Genomic DNA, 24814 nt, shown 5'->3' with positions numbered 1-24814 from the left:
TGTCAAGTGTTCAGAAAAGTTTGACTGGAAAAACAGCATTGGAGTAGATCATCGAAGATCGTTGTTTGCGATGAAATCGTCGAAGGAGCAATTTTTAGGAGTACACCCTGTACATCGATCTCCGCATTACGATGATACAAAGTCGGCACGGAGATACACGTACCGCACACATAAAATCATTCTTCGGGGGGGGGGTAAAGAAGAGGCTGGACACGCGGAGGAGGAAAAGGAGATCGCGGCGATCAGTCGCAGGCATCATCATCGTCATCATCATGATGATCGTCGTCGTCTTGGCTCGTCGTGGTTCGTGTTCGTCGGTACACGTCGTACCTGCGATCCTATAAATGACAACGTCCGCGCTGTGAATTATGGATTCGTCTAACGACCGTACGAACGAACTGTCGATAGAAGTTCTAACGATTGTCTGTCCTCTCTTTCTCTCGTTTCCCCGCTGTCTCTATCTTCTAGCCAGCGAACGGAACAATGAAATGAATTATGAATCGATCGAGCGATCGTTTAATGCGATCGTATTCGTTATCGAATATATTCCGAGCGCGCAACATACCGGGCGGACGTATGCTAACGAGCATCCAGTGATTTATGCCAAATCTTAATATTCCCGCATGCTAATGGGGACAGATGTTAGGTCTGCCAGCCGAAACGGGACGCCGATTCATTTTTACTGCCGCGAAAGTATTTCCGGGTTTCCAAAACGATTTCTGAACTCGCTAATCTTTTCATTAATTTCGAATTTTCCTGAGGACGGAATTCTTGATAACATTATTCAGAGTTCGATGGCCATAGGCAATTTCTTCTCAGTTTCGCTCAAGGTAATTTCCATCGTTTATGAAAACGTCTCGAACAAAGCGTGTCCTATCCTCAACCAGCTATTTTATTGTCGATCAAGCAGATTTGCATAAACGTCCACCGTTCGGATCGCTTTCATCCCGAACGGCTCTCCAGCACAAAATAATAAAAGCCTGGCGCAGTGATTTCATCGTGAGCGGTCGGCTCGTTAAGTGTCCCTTAAATCATTTCCGAACGAAGACATTATAATCACGGGTGAGACGCGAGAGCGTTAGACGATAAATTCTCTCCCGGTACGTTTACTACCGTGTAAGCGTAATCGTCGAATCGCTGTGTGTTCGTTCCCTCCTTCCTTCGCCCCTTCGGAGTACCATATTCTTCGAATTTCACTCGCGCCATCGAGGAACCATAAACTTCGCTCTGCGAATGAATCGTGGACGAAAAGAATCAATTCCCCGGCCATGATAAGCTGCAAGCTCGCCGTTAGTGTCCTCGCCGTGCGTTCGAATCACCGGAATCGGTTCTTTCGACCGCCGTATTCCGATTTCAACAAAAATTGCCAATCAAACTTTACTCTTACCATTAGTACGAAGTAATTAAACGTGTAGTGATTAAAGAATATTGTGAACAATGGTACAGCAAGTTTGACACTCGACTGCCAAGGGTTCATAAATTGTTCGAAAGATGATTTCATCCATAATTGAACAATCGTCCAGAATCAGAGAGTCGTAGAAGAAGCAGCGGACAAACGTGAGATCGAATATCCGTACGAACAAATTTTTCTTATAGGGATCGAGGTCAAGCAACGATAGCGCGATTGATGGTTGAGACATTGAGGTATTTGCGGCACCGCAAGGGGTCGGTCACTGTGATGAACCCACGCAGGAAATTACAGCATCCATGGCGGCATTTCCGCGGAAAGAAAGGGTAGAAAAAGCAGAAGGAACGGCGTTCCTCGACGACGGAGGAGGCGATTCCGCGGTTTCGCGGAACAATCGCCGGCCGCTGCCAAAAACGTCGGGTACCGTTCGCATTAGCGCGCCGCGACCGACAAAAAGAGGATCGGGCCCCGAACTCGGGCCCCTCGGGGGGGACAAAAGGGTTGAGACTCGCCGCAGCAGCCGTAATTGCGTTATTAACTTAAAAGCGAGGTTCTTGGGGAGGGCGTCCGCGACATCCGAGCCCTCCATTGCCATTTCCATGAAATCCGTGGTCCTGACGCATTTCGGGCCACGACGAGGGGTGAACGAACTCGATTGATCTGATTCCAGAGATCTTTTTTCAGGATGTTTAGCGCCGGTCAGTCGTCCATTTCGATCTAACTCGCTTGATCCCAGTCTTTCGCAAAAATGGCACTCTTCAATTACTCAATTCGATGCGGAGTGAAATTGTTTCCTATCCTGTTCAATGATATTCGTGATTTTATTTGGGGACGGCGGATCTTTTTTATTACTGAACCTACCGAGCACTAAAGGCGAATATGTAAAATGTTTTAGCTTATGAAAATGACAAGGCTTTACTTAGATTTTACTTAGATTTAGAATATGTGCTTGGATGAAGAAATTTATCGAATCAATTTCCACGTAAGCAAAAATTTCATCTCTCTATCTCATTTCCATCGAAAGTTCTTTCATTTTGACACAGATTTCGTCGGTTTAGCCCACTGTGCGGCACTGGTAGGTCTAACGTTAACTACGCAGAATAAAATCCAACTTCTCCACTGTGTTAAACTATACTTGACATAATTATCATCGAAGAAATCCAACAATTCAGCGTTCCCTGGCGTGCTACCATAATTTAGCGAGAGTCCGATCGAATTGGAGAAGCGCCGACTCGACCGAGGGCTTTAGAAGCTTCGTCGGAGTCGGACACCGGTATAATTCGAGCGCCTAGACAACAATTTTCGAAGCCCGGAGCTGCGGCATGACTCCCTGTCCGTGAAACGTGTAATCGGAACGGCTGGTATTAAGAGTAGACAAAAGCGGAGCTGTAATTACGCATCGTCGCTGACTGATGTCTGACTCATGCTTGATCCGCACTTAGTTTTGACGTTGGCGATTTGTCAAAGGTACGAATCATTTTCCTGGTAGACGTCGTTGTATCCAAATTGCTTGATCCTTGAAACTAAAACGATCGTTTACAGGACGATCGGAGGTGAGTGATTAACTATTGAGAAATTCGGCAACCTGTACGAACGAAGCAGCAAAATTATGCCGATTCCCAGGGTCAATTTGCCTGAGCTCGTCGGACGAATCCGGGAACGAGGTAATCGGGAATTTAGAGCGATTGGTTGTCGCAGCAAGCAACGATACAAGGGAACGGTGCATTGTCTGGCGTAATACGCGTCGCTCGTCGTATTTCATTTCGCGGATCGCGTCGTGTCAACACGGGAGAGGATCGCGATCGAGGATCTCGATACGATATGCGGCGTTCTGGGTGTAGAGACGTAGCCAAAGGAGATGGAGAAACGAGAAGCGAGCAGCGAGAGAGCAGCAACGAAGGAGCCCGCAAGAGCAGCGGAGAACGCGCGCGTATAAGTACCTTATGTTCCCACGCTGGAGCAGCCTGGAGGGCTTCCCATTCCGCTATCGACTCACATTGGCGGGTATCATGTAGGTATGTATGTATCTTCGTACTCGGCCTCCGCCATGTACAGGGTGTACCGCCGACGAACATATTGGCCCGGGATTCCGTGAGACGAATTAACAAGTGCCCGTCACCGGCACGGACCTCAGAAAAGACGCCACCGAGGGAACGCGGGATCGGAGACACGATTTAGGGCCCCCGTCCCATACAGTCACCATACAGTCGCCATGCCGTCACAGCGACGGCGGAACCGGCTCCACTGATTTTTCGGACGAGATAGAGACCCGCGCGAATCGCCGTGAAATGATTTTTTAAGTACCCCGACGGGACAAACGCGCCCTCCCAACTGGACAGCGACTTGTTTAACATTTCATCGGCACCCCGGTCCCTGTGACCGTCGTGGATCTCAGCCGGGAAATCGAATACATGATCAATGGCAGACGGGGGGGAAAGATCCTCGGATCGTTTCAGGGACTCCGACTCCGATTTTGATAAATTTTTGTGGGATGATGCTATATGGAAACACCTAATAATGTATGCAAAATATTAGGTGTAGTTACTCAATAGTTTTAAAGATATGGACAATTGAAGTTTCATACCTTGTTGATGTACCATGATCTGCAGCTCAAGTTTTCGAAGTTCAATTGTTTATATCTTTAAAACTATTGAGTAAATACATCTAATATTTAGCAGACGTCATTAGGGATCCATATACCATTATCTCACAAAAAATTATTGAAATCAGAGTCGGACACTTGGGGTCCTTCCCTCGTTAGTGTGGGTCAAACAAATTTCAATATTTCCTGAAAATATTATCCGATTGATCGAGTTCAGACCCCGATATTTTCCATAACCACGTTCAAAGTATAAAAGTGTATCGTGTCCAATAATTTGACCCCCCCCCCCCCCGCGTCTAATGAATTCTAAAATATTCTTAGAACCAGTATGACGTACTGATGTCGTCCCCGAGGAGTTAAGTGCAAAAATAGTGCCCTCAATGCAGTATGTAGAATGAAACGGTGACAAAGTCTTTGGAACGTCCGCCAACTATTTTTGTCAGCTTAAGGTTTAAAGAAGCGTAATTTCCGCGATTTTGATAGCGATCGCACGGTCTCGCGGTGAACACGGTGATACGCGGTCGGAGCTGAAATGGCTGTAATTAGTCTCTTTTTACGAGCGTTATTAAATCAGTTTGTTTCCAGCAATTAGGGATGGGAATGGCGAAGTTTCGCGTGCGTCGTGTGTAATAGCTGTTCGGTTCCTCTCGGACGCGTGTTCCCTCCAAAAAAGGAGGTTCAACCCGTTCACTGACCTCTCTCATTTATCGTTAAGACCCGAGAGAGCATGCATGTTACGTCGAGCCTGACACTCACCTCGCAAATCTTTCTTTGTCCTGTACATTCTCGTCCTCCAGCCTCCTATATTTACACCCGCTGGGATCATCCTCGTCCGATCTGCAACGAAAACGCACTTTATAGTCGGTCGCCACTGTACTCGTTACCGGGGAACGGTAACTTCCTCGTTACACGGTTCCGATAAACATATAATAGGGAGAATCGACGTCAACATCATCGTGTCTAATATAAATTAATCCTTCGCACTCGAAACTATTTTAACTCGACTGCCAAACATTTCCCAGTAAAGTGAATAAAACGCTGGTACTTTTGAAATGTAAGCTGCCCGGTGAATCTTGTTTCGCGGCGAGACATTGCGAAAGAAAAGGGTCTGGAAGAGTATTTTATCCCGTAGCGTTGGTTAGTATGCGAGCAGGGTCTTGAATAAAATGTCCCGTCGCCGATACGCGAGGTGTAATCGCTTCCGGATGACCAAACGCGACGGCGGGTCGCGCGGAATTGGCGGTCGCCTATCCGACTTCCCCAAATCTGGAGCGTGGTGTAACAGTTAAGTCGCTCATGCAATATTCACGGTGGACGGTGCCCTGTAACGCGGCACCCGATGCCAACTATGTTCGCACCTGCGTCCACGTTTCGCCTAACAGACTGCAAGGGCCTCCATGCTACTCCGGCAGAATCAAATACAAGATCCTTACGGCGACCGAGAGTTACAGTCCCGGTTCAATGTCTCGTTCGATCGTGCTCTGCAGAAAATCAGTATCGAAACGATCAGCGCGGAAAGCGGTAAAAGTTGCGCTTGAATCCAGTTGTTTGTCAAACGTGGAAACAAATGATCGCGGGTAACGGACCGTTTGTTTTTTCGATTTTTGCGCAGCGGGGACCGCGTTTTAGACAAGCAACGACGTCGTACGGCGAGCGCCGTAAATCCGTCAGCGGCGTCTCGTTACCGGCGTGTTCCTGCCCGCGAACGGGCGCTATTAAGCACGATAGAAAATTATGCTCTCATTGCTGGGCCGGCGGTGCAGCACATAGAAATCCGGCTGATCGTCAGTCTATTACGGGGAGCGCGAGCGCGGGTGATGTACGCCTCTGACCCTGAGCGAAAAATCCCCCTCCCTTCTCGCCCTTCCCACCCACCGCTGATCTCCTCCGAGCCCCCCTCTCCTCTGCCCTGGGCCCCTGTTCCCCCTCCACGACGGTGTTTTTCTCTTTCTTTGCTCTGGTGAACGCCACACCGAGCTACAGCCAGCATCTTGCCCCCACTCCCTCGCGAGTTGGGCCTCGCCAACGGGCCTCGCGGATCCCATGGGCCTCCGAGGACGAGGTGGGGGCGGTGTAGGGCCCGCAGCGAGTGTATCCGGGTACCCCCCACCGCCCCCGCCGCCCGTTTCACTCTGCGCCCCTTTTTCTTCTCCCCTTTTTGCTCCCAGAGACTACGAGTAGACTCCGAGAGCGGAACGAGAAGGAAAAGGAGAGGGGCCACGGGGCCCCCGGAGACTTATGGAGTACATAATGACGCGGCCCCGCGGTATTATGTCGACTTAACAGATACGTATATGCACGCTCCGCGAAGAGAAGACCCGCCGCTCTCTGCCCAAGCTCCGTACACGCTGAGCTGACCCTCGGAAGCTCCCTCCTCGCCAGCCGCGTTTTCGACCCATAGAGGAGACCTCGAGGCCTTGGGACTCTTCAGATTCTTCGGGTCCGTGCGAGTACCCCGACTTCTGGGGACCAAGAACTTCGCCGGACCCTCTGGCAGCTTAGAAAATTGCGGACTTCTTGAACCGGTGAAATCACTAGCAATCCATCGATCGCTGGGACCGATGAACAATATTTGACTATACGTCTAGCAATTCTAAGGCCCCCAAGACCTTCCACGCTTCGAAACTCTCGATCACCCACCTCGAACACCTACTTGGAATTCCTAGATCGGGACACCAGTCACACAAGGAATATTCAATCATAAACCGCGCGCGATCGCGAGGACGACAAGCGCGTCGCGATCTTCGGGAGAAGACTGCCGGGGGAAAAATGAAAATCGCGCTAAGGCAATCCGGTCACGGATAGCCGATCATTTGCATACAATTTCGCGTCGTGGTTAAACAAACGCAATTTGACGTGCAATTAGATTTTCCCGCCTCTTTCGCCGCGCCGCACAGCGCCGCCTCCGAGAGATCGATCGTCGTTCAACTGTTGAATCTATGAACTCGCGGTGATCGCGCGCGCTCGCGCCGCAGTAACTCATTGTTCAAAACGTTAAGATGTATCGTTGCCGCTCTCGTGATTTAGTATCTCGACCGAACCGGAGAAAAATCGTCGTGCAGCCGCCGCCGACGCCGTCGTTCCCACGGATCCCGTGTCTACAAATTACTTGAGTGTCCTTTAAAACGCTGTCTCTACAAGGATCTACGTCGCGCAGTTCTGTAAAATCGCTGGGACTAATCAAGAAATATCCATGTCCCAAGATAATGACATTATTTTCGACTTATTCAAACGGTTAGAGAATGGAAGAACTGTTTAATTTGTACGTGTTGTTATATTTTCATATTAATCTATTGGGAACAGAAGAGTTTCTACCGATTCGTACAAATTTCGCGATGCACTCGTTTCTGCAAGTTCGAACGGAATTAGCTCGGAGCACGTTCTCTTATCCGAGCAAATAAATGACTGTGGACGATCGCGCGAACGATCGCAAACGGCAAACAGCGACTTCGTTGATCCGACTCTGTACAGTACACGTTCCATTGGCCATTATCTCGCGTATAACGATCGCAATAACGTCTTGATAACCCTGTGTGCCGCGGCAGTGTTCGCCGGTCAGGCCAGAGCTTTCTTCTAATACTATCCTCGTTAATGAGATGCGGCGTTACATGCGCCGTAATCAATCTCAACACGCGGCGAATAGCAATCGCCGCCGCCGCCGCGGCCGGATACTTCGGCCCCGGGACGGCCGATAATTTCGCGCCGATACCACTTATCATTACCTAATTAACACCGGCTTCGAGCACCTACCGCGAAACTACTCCACTCGTCCTCTGGACGTGTGCTGGGACTGTGCAGATAGTACGGAAATTTATCTAATACCTTCGGCAAAACCGATAACGTCACGGAAAAAATGGCGGACGACGCCATGCGCAGCTTCTTGGTTTTCCCGAAACGAAATTGCACAGAGGCAAGTTTTCATACTCGATTTTGGATCGGGTTCTCAATATATTTTCGGCACTGGCCAATAAAATGTCCATGTTGACACTAAACCTACCACTGCCGCTCGAATGATCAGTTTTATATTTTTCAATTTGGCATTATCGAAATTATGAAGACGCTTACGTGGAAATCGGGTCGATAAAATTCTTTATCCAAACACGTACTGTAATAAAAATTGCACTTGTCATTTTTATAAGCTAAAACATTAACTCTAAATTAACTAATGTTAATTTAACATTTCTATTTGAACTGGTGATGAATTCCAATCGAAAATTGTGCGATCGAGTGTAATAAGGGGGTCAATGGATCTAGATAAAATACGATTGAAGAAATATATTTGAAAAATTGATGTACAACTGTGAAACAGAGTCTACCGGAAATACTGACGACATAAATGCGTTCGCTTCCACGTTTCGTAGAGTCGATCGAAGGTTGGGGGGTTGATTTGATTGGTGGAGCAGGCAGTTGAGAGTCGCTGGTCCCGCGGGACACCGAGTTTGCGTGGCCCTGTACGCCGGATAGATCAGCACCGTCGAAAGCAACACGGCTAGGCAGCAGATACGACTGGCGCGAGTGTCCGACTACAGGAAGACTAGGTAGATGTAACACACGTGGACGTAGAGGAATGGCGAACGTAAATGTACGAGGACGATCGCAGACAACGAGCAGAAAGGGGGAGGAACAGGGGGGTCAAAGTCGTGACTCCCGAGCCGGCCGGTAAAAATGCAAAAAGGCGCCACTGTAACCTGGACAGAGCTCCTCTTTCTCGATTTCTTTCCTCCCGGTCGCTGCTTCGTCGCCGCGGCAACCGCTACGCCTCTTCCACCTACGAGGGATCATTTCGAAACTGTTACACGATTCAAGCTTCCGATTCAAAGCACCGAAACTTCCAGCCGCCCATTTCCATCGTCACTTTGTTTCATTCGTTTTGGTTTCAGAGTTGATTCTAATTTTTTCGAATTGTTCCAAACTGACATACAAAGCACCCAATTCAAAGTACCGAAATTTCCAGCTGCCCATTTCCATCGCCACTTTGTTTCATTCGTTTTGGTTTCAGAGTTGATTCTAATTTTTTCAGATTGTTCCCAACTGGCTCACAAAGCTGCCGATTCAAAGCACCGAAATTTCCAGCCGCCCATTTTCATCGGCACTTTGTTCCATTCGTTTTGGTACCAGGGTTTATTCTATTTTTTTCGAATTGTTCCAAACTGACACACAAAGCACCCGATTCAAAGCACCGAAATTTCCAGCCGCCCATTTTCATCGGCACTTTGTTCCATTCGTTTTTGTCAGAGTTGATTCTAATTTTTCAAGTCGATACCGTAATAGCGATCCCAACAGAAACATCCTGTAAACAGGAGCCAAGTTCCTGTGGCCGTGAAAAGTTGTGAGATCAAACAAAATACGGCCAAGTTCGTTAGCTTGGAAATACCTCTTGCAATACTGAAAAAAGCGTTTGTAAAAATTAGTTTAAAAGAACGCTGTTTAATTTTTAAAGAGTTACATGGAGGGCTAAATTATTCAAACTTGGCCGCTACCTAACACCTTTTATGGCCATTGGTTTAAAAAGTAACGGCCAAGTTTGGTCAGTCAGTCAGTCAGTGACAAATTTAGCGATTTTTGAGGTCTTATATCTCGGAACCTACTAATGTTGGAAGATTAATGTTTCGTCAATATTGAGACACGATAGCATTTAACAAGTGTACGAAATTACATCTCTCCATCTGCCTCCAGTGCCGAGTTACAGCCTCTAAGAAACAGCTAAGTTGTTTCGTGTAAAAAGAGGTATGTAGTGCGAGAACTTGGCTGGTGCACTACCGTGCACCTAGATTCTGCGAAGGATAGCTTCGACTATTGTCACAATCGGTTCTCCCCGTCTAAACCCTGATCGTTCGAAACTCCAGTCCTAGTTCCCGGATCAATTTCGAATCCGCTTGATCCGAATAATCACGAAAGCCAAGCGACCAATGCCCCGCGACAGTTAACGAGGCGGCGCGAGGCTCGATGGGCTCTGTCACGCTCCTTTCTTGCGAACCGCCTTTTTATTTTAAGCTAGAAACACACCGCGCTATTGAAAGATCAATTTCAGCCAGATCGTCGCTGTAAATTGGTAGATACTTTCTTCCTAGCATTTCTCACCGCAGCATGATCACACATGACTGTTTAAGTCGAAGAGGCTCTCGGTTGAGGCTTCGGAAATATTTCGCAAAGAGACGGTAGTACGCAGAAACGTGTAGGGCGTGTAAATGGAAATAATTGAACGAAGAATGAAGATGCGTCGTTAAGATGGTACGGAACGGGCAGCAAGAATCCAGAAGAGGGTAGAGAGAAGGGAGATAGAGTGGGAGAGAAAGATAGTAGGCGAGCCTCGCGACACTGCTCGAGCCAGGAATCTAACACCTAAGCAGCTAACGACTAAGCGGCTAAGCAGCACGGTAGCGCGGGTTTTTTGATTAGGAGAGCGGCAATGCCGGCGGTGAGCGTTAGCATATTAAAAGGAAAGAGCGTAGCTATTGGCGGGCCCAAGGAACGGGCCCCGCGCGCAGACGGGAGGCGGTCCATCGTTCTCCGACTCCGGGTCTCTTATCCGTTCTCCTCCGACCTTATTGGTCACCGCCTCCTCGATCGCTCCTACCGATCCTCCGCGCAGACTTTTCCGCGACTCACGATCCCCGTGATTCAAGAGCAACCGGTATCGTATCAACGGCTGATCGTCCTCCTCGCCGATCCACTAATGGCACCGGAACAACGGACAATCGAGTGCTCGCAGGCCCCCTTCGATTCGAAAATCGTCCAAAACAGCCTCCTCGAGTCGTTAAACGTTAGACCTTATTTCCTTCGCGCAACTTTTCATTTGATTTGCAGCCACGCAAGTTGTGTGACGAGCGTATCTTGCCCTATTGCATCTTCGTAGAAATGAACAAAAATATTGTCATGGAAACATGAATAATCGTATCTTGTCCCATTGCATCTTCGTAAATATGAAGAAAAATATTGTCACAGAGAAATGAATAATCCCATTGCGTCTTCGTAAGTATGCACAAAAATATCGTCACAGAAAAATGAAAACTTCTCCGAACATAACGTGTTATATTTTATTTACGTCATGTGTGCTAAAATTGTCCCTCCTTTCCCTCGTGGATCATTCTATTCAATGACACTCGAACGAACAACTCGCAAGCGAACGGCTCGCGTTTGGACGATCGTGTTTTGGCGAAACAGATCTCCAGTTGAACGGAATAAAATCGGTGTTTCCGCCGAGTCGATCCCGACGAAAGATAGAAAAGGTCCCGCGGACCGGTCGTTTCACGGTAGAACGGAACGAATGAGGAACTCGAACATTCTCACGCCTGAGGGAGCCCTCATTGTTTAGAGGCTGCGGGCTCGCGGGCTCGCCTCGAGCGGGAAGTCACGCGACCAAAACGTAAAAGGAAGAGGAAATAAGAAATCTACTTAATTGCGCGAGCGCCGTTTGGTACTCCTGTTCAGTCACCGTGTAACAGGCCGGCTTGTCCTCCGGGGCCCTTTCGTTACGACTTCGTTCGACGGCGATCACGATTAGGGGCGCGAACGCGTGCCGAGCACGCCCTTCGCCGAAAACCGGCCCCGACATAATAAAACGGACGCTTCACTGGTCCTGCCGTCACATCTCTCATCCTGAAGAAACCCTTCGCCATTGCTGAACACCACGCAGAAATGATTTTTGAATCGCAGACGTTTCGTTGGGAGCATCGTTGAAAGAGACTATTTGTGCAAGTCATTGCCTAACTGTATAAAAGAACTTCCCAAAATGAGACTTCTCGTAAAAATCGGCAGCCTAGTCGTCAATGAAGCACAAAAGGTTCCGCTGAATCGTATAAACGTGATCGCAATAAACAAATAATGAGAGGCACGTAGAATTCGCGTGATTTATCGCCGCGTCTCCGAGGAGCGTCCCGGAGACTTCAACGCGCGGGTAGCGCGCACATCCTCCAGAAAATCCTCGTGGCTCGAGAGATCCGGCGTGGATCGACCGTAGATCGAGCTCAGATTATACACCACAGATTGAGCAATCGAATTTAGTTTTCGTTGGCGCGTGAACGTGTTCTACGAGCTAGTAGAACGATCCATTCTGGATCAACGACGCGTTGAGAGGATGAGTTGCGTGAAGATGCGCGTCGATACTGTATGACATAAATATGCATTATACGGGCGCGGTATGCGTGTACCGAGCGTTACTAATAAGGTCTTAATTACGAACGAAAATAGTGTGCGAGCCACACTCTCGAAACATACTTTCCTCGTCGCGCGGCCATCCGGTTCAACGCCTTCTCTCGAGAAAACCTTCCGTTTCTAATAGCATGCTCGCGCTGGAAAACTAACAGCTGCATACGGCGAACGTTACGCTGATTGATAATTACATCCTTTCAGCGATATAGTTAATCACATCTTGATCCCACTCGGTCCGCTCAAACATCGATTCACCTGTTGACACGATTTATTCAAACGCGCAGGCTGGTTCGCAGAATTTTTACACCGAACGAGGATTTTCATGTAAAATAACATTTTTAAGAATCAAATTCAAGCATCCAATTCGTTTAATCATTTTACTGTTTTAGATGAGCCTATTTCGTCATAAATGCAGAAAATCCGCAGTCCACCTAAGAATGTTTCTAGAAAACCTGGTTCGGAAGCTTAATCTTTCCACCGAAGGAGGATCTTCACTCAAAATAAAATTTTTTAGCATCAAATTCAAGCATCTAATTCGTTTAATCATTTTACTGTTTTAGATTGAGCCTATTTCAAATCCGCAGTCTTTTCAAACTTCTCAAATCCGCAGTGATTTTCAAACATTAAATTTATTTTCTTCAACAATTCTAACACGTTGCACATGGTACGTCGACATTCTCGAATTCTTTCTTTTTAAGGAAGCCTATTTTGTCACAAAAATGCACAAAATCCGCAGTCTACTTAATATTTCTAGAATACGTGGTTGATGGTTCGGACTGCGTCTTCAGGTTCCCGGAGAAGAAAGCACACGCGTTTGGGACAGTCGCGGATCAATGGATCCGTAGAATCACGCGTGCCCGGGAATTACGCAACGTAACGATCTGGTAACCGGCCGCGTAAATTCGCGAACCGCCGCAAATCTCCGGTACGTGACGAATTCCGCGACGAGTGGGTTTTGTTTGGTGCCTAGCACGTTCGATGCACGTGGTTCAGCGTACTACGTTAAGCTCGTCGCATTAGGCGGACACCTCGCGGCTGCGATCCGACTGAAAACAATCTCCATTTCTCGCATTTCTCACTGCGAAACACAATTTTTCCCGGCCCTTCCATGGCCTCTTTGCTCTCTCGAACCTCTCATAATCTTCCGTCGCTAATTGTCGAGCTTCGTTCATTTTATACGTCACCGCGCGATGGCAGAACGACTTCAACAAATTTTTAAATAGAATTTTTCCCACTTACGGAAAAATAAATAGGACAAATACAAAATTGAGAAGAATCTAACAACTTTTCCAGATCGTTCAAAAAGAATATACATTTTCATTTAACTCCATTTTCATACAATTTTTATTCTGTGTTCGTTCTTATACCGCGTGGGCCAAAATTCGCGAGCCAAACGAATCTAAAATAGAAAATTCATTTGTAAGAAAAGTGAATTTGTAAATCGATTGCATATTATTGATTAATGCAAGAAGACAGCCGAGATGTTCAATTAGGAGCACAAGGGTTAATCGACGGATTAGGCGCCGTGATTAGGGCGAGTTTGATTAAAGCGGCCGTTAACGAGGCGGGCGGTGTAGCAGGAAAAAGCAGCGGGGAAATCGAATAAGCCTGATCACCGGGACGGTGATCTCGTAAAAACAACGCGGGGCGAACTGCTAATCCAAGAAGGGAACCGTCGAACGGCAAGAATGTCCCGAACTCGAGAATAAGAGGAAACGAAATGGAGCGTGACTTCGGGATTCGACGAAAGTGAGAATAAACCGGCGGAGATAATGGGCCGGACAAAAGAAAAACCCGTGAAGAGACCGAACCGAAGGCGAAAGAAACCGCTGGCTTTCACGGGAGTCCGCCATGCCACCGGCGACGGAACTCGTCCCTTCGATAGATCGAGTTTTTACGCGATCGTAGAGATGCCTGGACCTCTGTTTTCGCGAACAGCCGATTTTTACGGTCCCGGAACCCTTTGTGCTCGGAGAACGAACGAATCTCCCCGTTGACCAAGCGCTCTTATTTTTACTCTCGAACGTTCTCGATTGCTCGCTAAACTGCACTCTGCTCTATTAATAATTCCGCATTATCTGACGCAACAATATTGCAGTAACTAGACCGTAGAACATTGGGACGGTTTGCACTTTTCTTGGGTCTAGTAGAGAAACTCGGATCAACGCTAGATCTGGTTGATTAAAGCGACGAGATCTAATAGACTGCGAAATAAAAATTTTCTGCATTTGTTGCGAGAAACAGCAGTCGCTTAGGAACCCCTTTCTTTCATTAAAAATTAAAATGAGTGGATGCAATTTAATACAGTAAAAACATTCAGACGATTTAAGCACATCCGTATGTTATTTTCAATTTATCGCAATTGTTAATGGTAGGAGAACATTTTTTATATGGTTTCTGCATCGTGTATGCGTCGAAGAAAATTTCTATTTTACATAAACATCCGCGGTCTAGTTATTATTATATCTGCCTGCATAATTTCAATATTCTTACACCGGTCATTCGATTACAGTTTCTCTTTTCCTCGTCAATATTTTCAGTATACTATATCAAGCCTGGAATTCTCCGACGATGAATGTTTCACAATTTTCCGAACGTTCCGCCGCGATACGGAATGTAATCTCCTTTTTACGGGAAATTTCGCGCCGATTTCGAGGACACCGAGCGAAACGTATAAGTGTCACGCGATAAACATTACGTACCCCTGGCCGAAGTATGAGGAAGTCGCGTGTGCACACATATAGATGTAGCGCGCATACGTTTTCCAGCGGTTTCGTATGTGCAATGAAGCCGGGCTGGCTCCGCGCTCGGTTACGCAAGACATTGTACAATAATGAAGCAATTTACTTCCGCCGAAACGTGACATTATTTTATAATCCGCGGCGTCGACGTGTTTGCCGTTCCCGGGGAAAAAGTTGCCGATCTTGTAATATAACAGCCCCGGCGACGTCGGCCATTGTTCGTCGAGCCGAGCCACAAAAATGTATTCCGCGCGCCGATCGAGTAGAACTTTATCTGCGCTGTTTGTCGCGAATGCGTAAAACGATCTCTATACATCGATCTAAAGGTAGACGCTGCAGGAATCACTTTCGGAATGACACGAATTTAGAGGCGGAATAGAATTTTGATCCGACTCTTTGGCCGCGACGCGATCGTTATGGTTGATGCTTTATAAAATCCCGGGGGCCGCTTGCTTCTCTGGAAGTGAAATGAACTTGCTTAGAATAATCCGCTCAGTCGCGGAAAATTCTTTTCCGTTCGTACATGTGTCGGGTCGCCAGCTACATTTTTCATACTCGTTCCACGGCGCTGCAGATAACGTTGCAGGCATTAAAATCCCCACTATGGCGGAACTCGAGGAATACGAAGGATTTCGAGACTCCGAGTTTTCGGATTTCGAACGCGCTTTGAAAATCGAGCGCGCGTCCTAAAAATATTTGACAAAGGGAGAGAAGCGAAATTGAAAATGAGCGAAGTGGTTTCTGCGCGGGATCAGGTTCGCCCAAGAGGGCTCCGGAAATTCTCGTTTTCCCGTTTCCCGACCGCGTGGTGACGGTAAAGCGATTTTACGAGGGCTCGCGGTGTTTTTACGCCCAGCTCGATAATCGACCTATCTCGATTCAAAGGTAGCCACTGCCATTCCGCTTCGTTTCGTTTCGTTTCCCGGGGAATCGCGCGCGACCAAATTATGACCGATACGTCGGGAATGTTTTCACGCTGATAAAACGGTACGTGATCAATTTCATGGAGAACTTGACATTCGTGTCATCGCGGACGATATCAAAGTTCGTCGTATCCGCTGAAAAATTCTACGACGTGCGCGATCCGACGCTCTTATCTGCGATTATCTAGTCCGGATCGGCGAAACCATCGACGCCCAACCTGGCTCTATCCAAATCGATTCTTACGGCTCCCGGAAACACGATTTTCTTTGTCGTTTCCCACAGGGAACAGTTCCAGGTCTGCTATAATCACGGAAGCGAAGCGATCCGTTGCACCAATTAACGCTGAACCGATCACCGCTGTTGAAATGACCGGTTCCAGACTTTTCCTTTCACAATTATTGAAAAATGTGAAGATGCTTTCGTGGTGAATGATCAAATATTAATCGGCGCAGAGCCGATCATTATAGTCTTAATGCGTCTCTATTTCGTGTAGGAATTATTAGTGACCCGAAATGCGACTGCGGACATAGTAGTCAGGATATTAATCGTATTGTTTGGCGATGTAGCCTCTTCGATTCACAGCGATCTGGGCTAATTCAACAGTTGCGTGAAATTAATCTTCAGTTGCCCTTAAGCTTGGAAATGTTGGTTGCCCGACCCAATATTGGGGCTGTTTTCTTATTTTTAATTTTTTGAAAAAATGTAAACTGCGAATTTGATTTGATTTAGTGTGGACTGTGTATGCGTGAATTTGTATATGTATACTGTAATTTGTGTCAGTGCAGCAGAAATAGATCTCGATTGAGATCTAAAATGCTTAAAAAAATAAAATATTGGGTTGGCAAGAAAGTAATTTCGGTATTTTAGGGTGCAAATAAATCCAATTTTGGTAAAACTTTCAAGTTTTATTATATATAAATATTATTTTAAATATTTTACTGATTAAAGTCGATTGCTTGAATAGAAAAATTGGCTTTTATTTCACCTCAAAATACCGAAATTACTTTCTTGCCAACCCCCAATATATTCAAAGTTCAAATAAACACAGGAAACCTACCGAAGTATGGATTTCTTGAAACGGCGAGGATTAATCGAATTCGACGCGGATTCGCGGTACAGTTGTCGATTAAATATTAATCGATGTTGTCAGCGACAGATTAAATATGTCTGTCGCGCAAACCGAGGACCTTGGAGGATACTATAAACGAATCGAGCATGTAGAACGCGAATGATCACAAGCTTCTGCGAGAAAGAAGAGTATAAATTGATTAGCGAGGGAACAAGGTAAAATGTAATAATGAAGCCGGTGTTGCGTGCGAGGGCGGGGCTACGAGAGTAAGAGCTGTTATTAAACCTGGCGTAGCTTAAATTTTCGACTCGGAGTAATCCACGAGGGCTGCGGGAATAACGGAGCGGAGGCGCTTTCGTGTCAACCCTCCGCCGCTCTCAAACACTTTCATTTTCTTCTTCCCTGCGCTCGAATATAGCACGACCAACATTTTTCAATGCTTTAAACATTTGACGTTCCAACAATTGTGTATTAAAAAAAAAACTTTTTAAAAACCACGATTATATTAAAATGCACTAGAGAGGAGAAAATCATTTTGTTCCTAGTTCTCCATAAACTACCGAATCCAGTTAAATGATTAATAATATTTTTCCCCTCAAAATTTTAAGCAATTAGTTCAAAATTTCTTCCGTTATAAAATTATCCGTCGGAATAGATAGAAAATTTTAATATAAATTTAAATAAAATCGTGACATTAGTGACTATAAAAATAAAAGCGCGGAGCGCTAAACTATATTGTAATCTCTGTGGGTGCTCCACGCTTTTATTTTAATAGTCACTAATGTCATTAAATTTTTCTATCTATTCCGACACTAATTGTATAACAGAAGATATTTTGAACTAATCGCTTAAAATTTTGGGGAAAAATATCATTAATCGTTTAACTGGATTCGGTATTTTATGGAGAACCAGGAAAACAATTATTTTCTCCTTTTCAGTGCATTTTAATATAAATGTGCTTTTAAAAAGTTTCTTTTGAATATTTTATTGTCTACTTTTATTGTCATCGGACGCAAGTGTGTATACAAACTTCCAGCAAGATTGGACCATGGGAAGAGGTTTAAAATTCGATTACAAGATTTGACGTATACAACAACAACAGGGCAAGTAACTAGGTAGTCTTCGTATCTCAGAATTGCTTAAATGAAAGTGATAATAAATGTCGACTTTTCGATGAGGACAAGAAAATGGCCGACAGTTTCTGAAAACAAATGTTCCGGTGTGTATGGAGCACGTTCGCGCGTAGCTTCGTCAGTGTAAAATGTAAAAGATCCCGAAGATCACGGCAAAGGGCTGGCAATGGGCATAGTTATTCTAACGACGCAGGAACGTTCGCGGTCGATCCGCCTGGAAAGTTGGATGCACTTTTATGATAATCTGCAAATCGTTGACCCACGAGCCACGTATTGTCCAATTGCGCGGCGTAAATCGCGACATAATGGTCGGACAGAAGAAAATCCCCGCGGCAAGAACCGCAAGAACGCTTTTCCCCGTGTCCCCTCAATGTTACGGTGCCCCCCTGATGGTGGTCGCTATTGATTTAAGGGAATTGCGAATCCGCGAGCGCGGTGTACACGCTCGGCTCTCTCAATTTCAATAAGCAATTGTAAGGAACGACGGTCACGACTCCCGGGGACTAAACCAGACCGAACACGGTTTCTAGCTGTAACGTTCCAGCTTCTCTTTTCTTTTCTGGTCCCCTTCGTTTCTTTATTCCCCTCTTTCTCGTTAACTATGCAACGACCGGTCATTTACAATTTAGAAATCCCGTTCCCGTTCCGCGGACATCACGATCGGGTGATACGCGCGAAGAAGTTCGCCTATTTAATTAAAAAAGAACAACCATGAGAAAAACACCGACGGACCTCTCTTGTTCGAGAATGAGTTCCGAGTTCTGTAGGATGTATTACTACGAGGCATCGCGATCACGCGCGTCGTGATAACTTCCTTCTATAAACAAAGCACCGTCCCACTCCGTTCGGAACTTCTCGCCTTGAAAACGGTGATAAACCGAATGAATCATGGATATATTTATTCCGGAGGATCAGAGGTTCCCAATACGATCCAGAGACACATCGATTGTCTCCGTAGAACTACCTACTGAGAAATAAGCTCAATGAGAAGAACGAATAGTAGGAGGAGCGAGCTCGCGATTGGCTGTTCGATAAGTTCCCGCTTCGCGGAATCGCATGCCCGAACGGCGGGAGCCCGAACAGCGAGCGCTTATCGAGCGGCCGTTGCAATTCACTCTGCGAGACCGCTTCTTATCGATCAATGGACATTTTAACCCCTTTTTCGCAGCTGGGGGCCGTCTATTCAGCTCGAACGGACCGGAAGGAGCGTTTACAATGCAGTTGTTGATTTATTGTTAAACGATGATTCAAGAACGCGTTCAATTTGACTACTCTCCCCTGGGAGTAGCCCAGATAGAGGGTTGGTTTAGGATGATTTACCTCCGTCTCTTGGACTGTTGCACATCCGTGTGGGTCTGTTGCATATGATGGGGCGACAGGGTGGGGCCGTAAGACAGGAGCTGACTTCCGGCGGTCGGGCAGGTTGGAGGAGGTGGTGGGGGCGGCGGGGCCAATTGGTAGCCCACCGAGGAAGCGGAGGGTATGTAGTGCGAGGGGCCCGCGCCCGGGCCCGGGCCCAAACCGACCCCGTACCCGCCGCTCCCCGCACCACCCCCGTACATACCGCTGCCACCGGGGTACTCTATTTTGCCGACCTCTCGGGACCCTCTGCTGAACCCCCTGCTATCGATCCCCCGGAGACGTTCGATCGCCTGGACCGGTTATCTCTTCATCGTATCCTCTGCGCCCGCAACGATGAAAAATGTCCACCCCCTTGGTCGCACTAACACTTTCTCCCACGGCAAACTCCTCTATGTACTTCGTTCCGGCGTAATCACTGCAGTCGTATCCCAAAAAACCTTCGTCACTGTATCACTCCACGCGAGTTTCTTCGACTGCACTCGACGAACACGAACGCTGTTAGGTCGTACCGCGAGTTCTGTCGCTTCTTGCGCGCAGCTTCGTGCGAAATAAGAATGTTCAACATCTGTCGCAAGATGCAGAAGCCATTAAACAGTTTCTTTCTCTCTCGAATAGTTTTAGCGAGTCGAAGGTGATGCATCGGTACCCTTCAATCCTATTGATCTTCCTATTGTGGTAAATTGCAATTGCTCGTTTCTGGAAGTGCCCAATTGAAAACGACGTTGCAAGTCGTTTGCGTTCGTATAGTATGCTTGTCCGACTGCAGCCGCAAGGTCTCCTGCGAGGGTCGAAGAGCTCGAACGGGCCGTCCGGCGACGATGAAGAAGCGTTCCCGGTCGGAGGAAGACACTTGTTGATTCCAGGCAGAAGAAGCTCGACGCGGGGAACAGTCCCGTTGGTTAACTTGTGTTTTGCAGGAGATTCACGGGGCTAGTTCATGTTCGAGCGAGGAACAAGTGTCCTGATCCGTGGTTATCGGTGGATCTCGGTGCCTCGAGATGAGGAGATTGCGGAGGAACGGGTCGGATCCGATCGGTTCTTGCGATTCGGGTCTGCTGGAGCCCGATTTCGCGACGTTCAACCGACGGTCTTCGATCTTTGTGTCATATCTAGGAACGAGCTCTCTATCTCTCTGTCTCTTTCTCGAGCCCGGCGAACGACGGACCGAAGAAGATTTTAGAAGACTTTATTCGTTCGGATCAGCGAGCACTCTACCCCGGCGAATCACCCTTCTCGATGTCTCTGGATCTCCGAGTTCTAATAAGAGATCTCCTCGGATTCTAACAAGTTCTAGCCATTTAAGTGTTCGACGGGCTCGCGGGAGGTCCGCGCGCGGCGCGTCATCCAATTTGCTGGCACATCCGAGCAGCTTTTATCACCTCAAAGGGCGGTGGGGAAAGTTCGGAACACCTGAACGTCTGGCAGCTTCCACAAACAGGATTCCGCTGCCGAGTCCCTTTGAAATCAACCAGGGGAACGTACCCCGGCTATTGGAATCCTGAAACCGTTCGTTCACCCTATCGCTATCTCGTCATCTCGTTACCGGGGCTTTACGCCCGAGATCTATGCCCGATGAATCTCTGATACTTCACGCCTTCGGATATATTCCAGACCCGTTGCTTCTCTCTTCGCCGACGGAGAAATCTTTCTCCCTCGGCGACTTTATTTCCACTTTCGCACACCTCCGCCGAATGCCAAGGACCTCGGCCGATTCGCCCGACGATCACTTTCGACGGTTTTCACTGCACTGGCCGTGTGTCGAGCGACGCTTCCTCGGACATCACGATTCCCGAGGCGATTCGAAGTCGAGAGGAACCAGCGCCGGGTGAACCATCGTCCGGGAACGTTCAGAGGTCGACGACAGGCATCGTCGGTCGTTTTGGAAAGCGTCGGGGACACCGTGGATCGCTTTCACGCCGACCAGCCGGGACTAATGAGACCGCAAGACTAATCCGAACGATTGACACTCGCCACGCCGCCGATAGTTTCACTCGGACACGTTCCGATCGCCTCCATCGGTCGCACAGTGTCCCGAATCGAGGATCATCGATCCCTCCGCGCCACCGGTTCCTAGACCATTCTCGATCAAAGAGTACAGCGATCTAGCGCCGAAGGTTCTACACCGACGTACCTCGAAATCGGGACCGAACGTTCGTCGATTTCATTTTCTACTCAACTCCGTTCCACGCGATTAATGGTTTCGTTGGTCGCCGTGGTCACCAGCAGGAAATTCGAGAAATAAGCCCGTAGATCGCGATCGATCGGCCACGGAATCGTCGAAACGTACGAACGCGGAAGCACGTTCCTCGGACGGATGGGTCGCCGACTAGTCACCACCCACAACTCGCCAGTGACTGATTCCACCATAGCCGCATAATGTGCCGCCGTGCTATACCCCGCTAAGGACTATCACTTCTCCCACCAGTGAGCCCAGAACAGCCACCGTGTAAAGCATGACTTTTAACTCGGGATGCATCGTCCTCGTTCCGCACGCTATGCGCCCACGAGGACGACCATGCGAGCGAACCGCTGCAAACCCGTTCTTTTATTCGTCAAAATTCTATTTTTTCAACTCTCGTATTTCCACGACCTTTTTCGTCACAGTACGGTCGGTGTGACATGTATTCCTACACCCCTTTAAGAACGAGTAATTTCTCTGATATTGAACCTCGCAAATTTAGCTGGTTCGAATTTATAATCTCTGAATTTATTTATCACGCCAAAATTTCGAGAACTCGAAAGTTTTAGCGAAATGAAGAATACGACACCGCTTGAATTTTTTGAGATTGTAGAAGGATTAATTTACTAGGAAATGAGTAAATATTTTTTTTTAATTGTTATTGCGAGTTAAATATTATAGATTGAAAATTTTTCTCGCCGTAATTAAAAATTTATTTAGCGAAGAACGAGAAGTTTGGAAGCAACATTTTTATAGTGAACTTTTATATTGAGATTTTAGAAGGATTAATTTACTAGGTAATGAGCAAATCTTTTTTTTTTAATTGCTATTGGTCGTAACAGCGAAGAAAAAAGTAATGGTCAAGTTTTTTATCTGTGTCGTGAATGGCAATTGCGAATTAAAATTATTAATTTTTATTAAAAATTGATTTGGCAGGGAATGAGCTTGAGAAATTTGGGAGCAGAATTTTCATTGCGAGTTTTTACATTGAGATTTGTAGGTTTGTCGAGGAGATCGAGCGCGGAAAGAATTATTACAAAAGCCGGGCTGACTGAACGGTAAAAGTACGCGCCGCTTGCGATAACGAAATGTTTCTTGCGCGATGTCGCAACAGCCAGAGCGAAAGAACATTAGTGGTTCAGGAATTGGTCACCATTGTGCTGGACTGAACCTATTAATTACCGGAGACCTCGTAGACTAGCTAATTTTAGTTTCGTTCGAGAACTGCCTTGACTCCGGCAAAATAATACCAAAATAATTTTCTTCGTGTACTTCTTTCCATGAGTTATTGTAATGTGCATCGTTTAAAATATTTAACTCCTGTTACCTGGACAATACTATTCAACGAATATTTGTTTTGCATACAAAAATCTGCTTATACGTAACATGACTCTCATTTATGTTATTTATATATCTGCTTGCATACAAGGACATTTAACATGGAGGCCTGAATGCAAGGCATGCAATAAACCGTAAACATTACATAGGACTTACCCGATGTGCGCCAGGCCAGCACTACGCTTCTGAGTCATTTTACTCGGGTCGCTCCCTGCAACAGTAAAAATAATAGTAAATTTAGAGCTTCCGCAATATATGAAAATCTTGCTGAACTCTATAATAATTAATCCTGCGATTGAATCTACTTGTTAGCCTACGCAAATCGACACCTGTACCTCTAACGTAAATCCTTCTCTACCATTCTCTATCAAATTAAGAAGCCATTCCTACATTTATGATCTAATATAAATTAAACAATGTTCCTCCAATTGTAAAATCCCTTGTGAAACTTATTTTACACCGATGCGTTAAATTCCTCTGTAATTAATACCGCTCCAAAGAGATCCAAACCGCCTTACAATTTGGCCACGAATAAGCTGTACAAATACATTCAAATAATTATCAAAATCAAAAGCAATGGAGTACACAATGATTGGCTTGCACAAGGGGACCAGGAAACAATTTGCACAGCGTTTACATAGAAAATTACTTTCGGAAAAGTGTCCCACTTATAAAAGGAACACCTATACCGCGAGACCTATCTAAAAATCGAATTGAAAATTCCCCGATTATATCGGGACGGTGACGATCGATCGGGGAGAGATAGTTTAATTGAAAATTTTCGCGTGCAATTTCCCAGTGCGATTAATTGACTCCGTCAGGAAAACGCTTTCAATGTCAAACAGGTTCGATATTTACCTGGTATCGAATGGGCGATCGTGGATACAGTGAACATTCAGGTAGGATTTGTTCGTCACACCGTTAACACAGAAAAATGAACCAAACAACCGGTTGGATTTTCACGCGAACTCTTCGCGGTTCGTGCACCTCGTTAACATCAAAACTGGGTGTTTACACTCGGCAGTCGCGCCATTTTGGAGTTTTTACTCGAGATTCTATTTTTCCTCGAGCATGAGAGCCGAAATCGCTTCGAGCGAGCCGCCCTCTGCCGAGCAAACGCCTGAAACAGATCGAGAGACAAACACTTGGTGTACGAAAAGTTTCCGACTATTTCCATGAAACATCATGCATGATTTTACGAAAAATGGCCGGATTATACAATGAATTTAATACATAACGCTCAGTTAATAAATTCATTAATATCCCACGACATTACGTGAATTTTATTTCGTGCATAAAAAAGAAACGAGAAATTTTTCGAACACCCTGTATATATATAAACGAAATATCAATATTTAACACGTACGCACGAGCTTCCCAAATGCAAAACAGCTGCAATTTCGATAGAAAGCAATTTTCTAAATTCTCCTAAAGATTTTCGACTAGGTTAAATAACGAATCGACCATTTCTATATATCAAACATTTTATGCGCAGCAATTATCGTTCTTGGAAAAGGGCAATCGAGAAGGACAATTGAGTCTATTAATTCGTATAGCCTGTAATCGAGTTAATTGATGCCGCGATTAATTGATAAATATAATTACCGAAAGATTATACGATTAAAGAAGTGTCGGTGGTGCCATCTAAGAACATTTTTATTGGCTCATCGAGGATGCAGCTTCGACTTAGACTTGGAACTCCTTTCAGAAATTTGTTCACGGAATTTATCCTCTGTTTCCATGAAAAAGAAAATTATTCTAACAATTCCATTTACACCGTTCTTTATCAGGTAAAATTAGGTATATAGATGAATTCAGTCAATTATCAAAAGGAATTACATCGAATCAAGAACACGTAAACATTTTCCCTAAACGTCAGATTCCTTTCGATCGGAATAGAAAGTACG

General features: G+C 46.2%; 1 protein-coding gene across 7 annotated transcripts in view; it reads right to left on the bottom strand.

Moving 5' to 3' along the window:
- Positions 1 to 24630, bottom strand: part of Tgo (Aryl hydrocarbon receptor nuclear translocator homolog tgo) — a 39560-nt gene extending 14930 nt beyond the window's left edge. For 3 of the 7 annotated variants that reach the window (XM_076437769.1, XM_076437772.1, XM_076437773.1), the window contains exons 1-2: positions 19349 to 23042; positions 4768 to 4847 (exon numbers count right to left, since the gene is read on the bottom strand). In XM_076437769.1, the coding sequence (XP_076293884.1) occupies positions 4768 to 4847; positions 19349 to 19590 (322 nt within the window). In that variant the 5' untranslated portion in view covers positions 19591 to 23042. The other 4 variants (XM_076437770.1, XM_076437771.1, XM_076437775.1 and 1 more) reach the window with 3 other exon arrangements.
- Positions 24631 to 24814: the final 184 nt, after the last annotated feature.

This window comes from Lasioglossum baleicum, chromosome 14 (assembly GCF_051020765.1).
Source record: "Lasioglossum baleicum chromosome 14, iyLasBale1, whole genome shotgun sequence".
Taxonomy (NCBI): domain Eukaryota; kingdom Metazoa; phylum Arthropoda; class Insecta; order Hymenoptera; family Halictidae; genus Lasioglossum; species Lasioglossum baleicum.
This window is presented reverse-complemented; position numbering and strand designations above follow the sequence as displayed.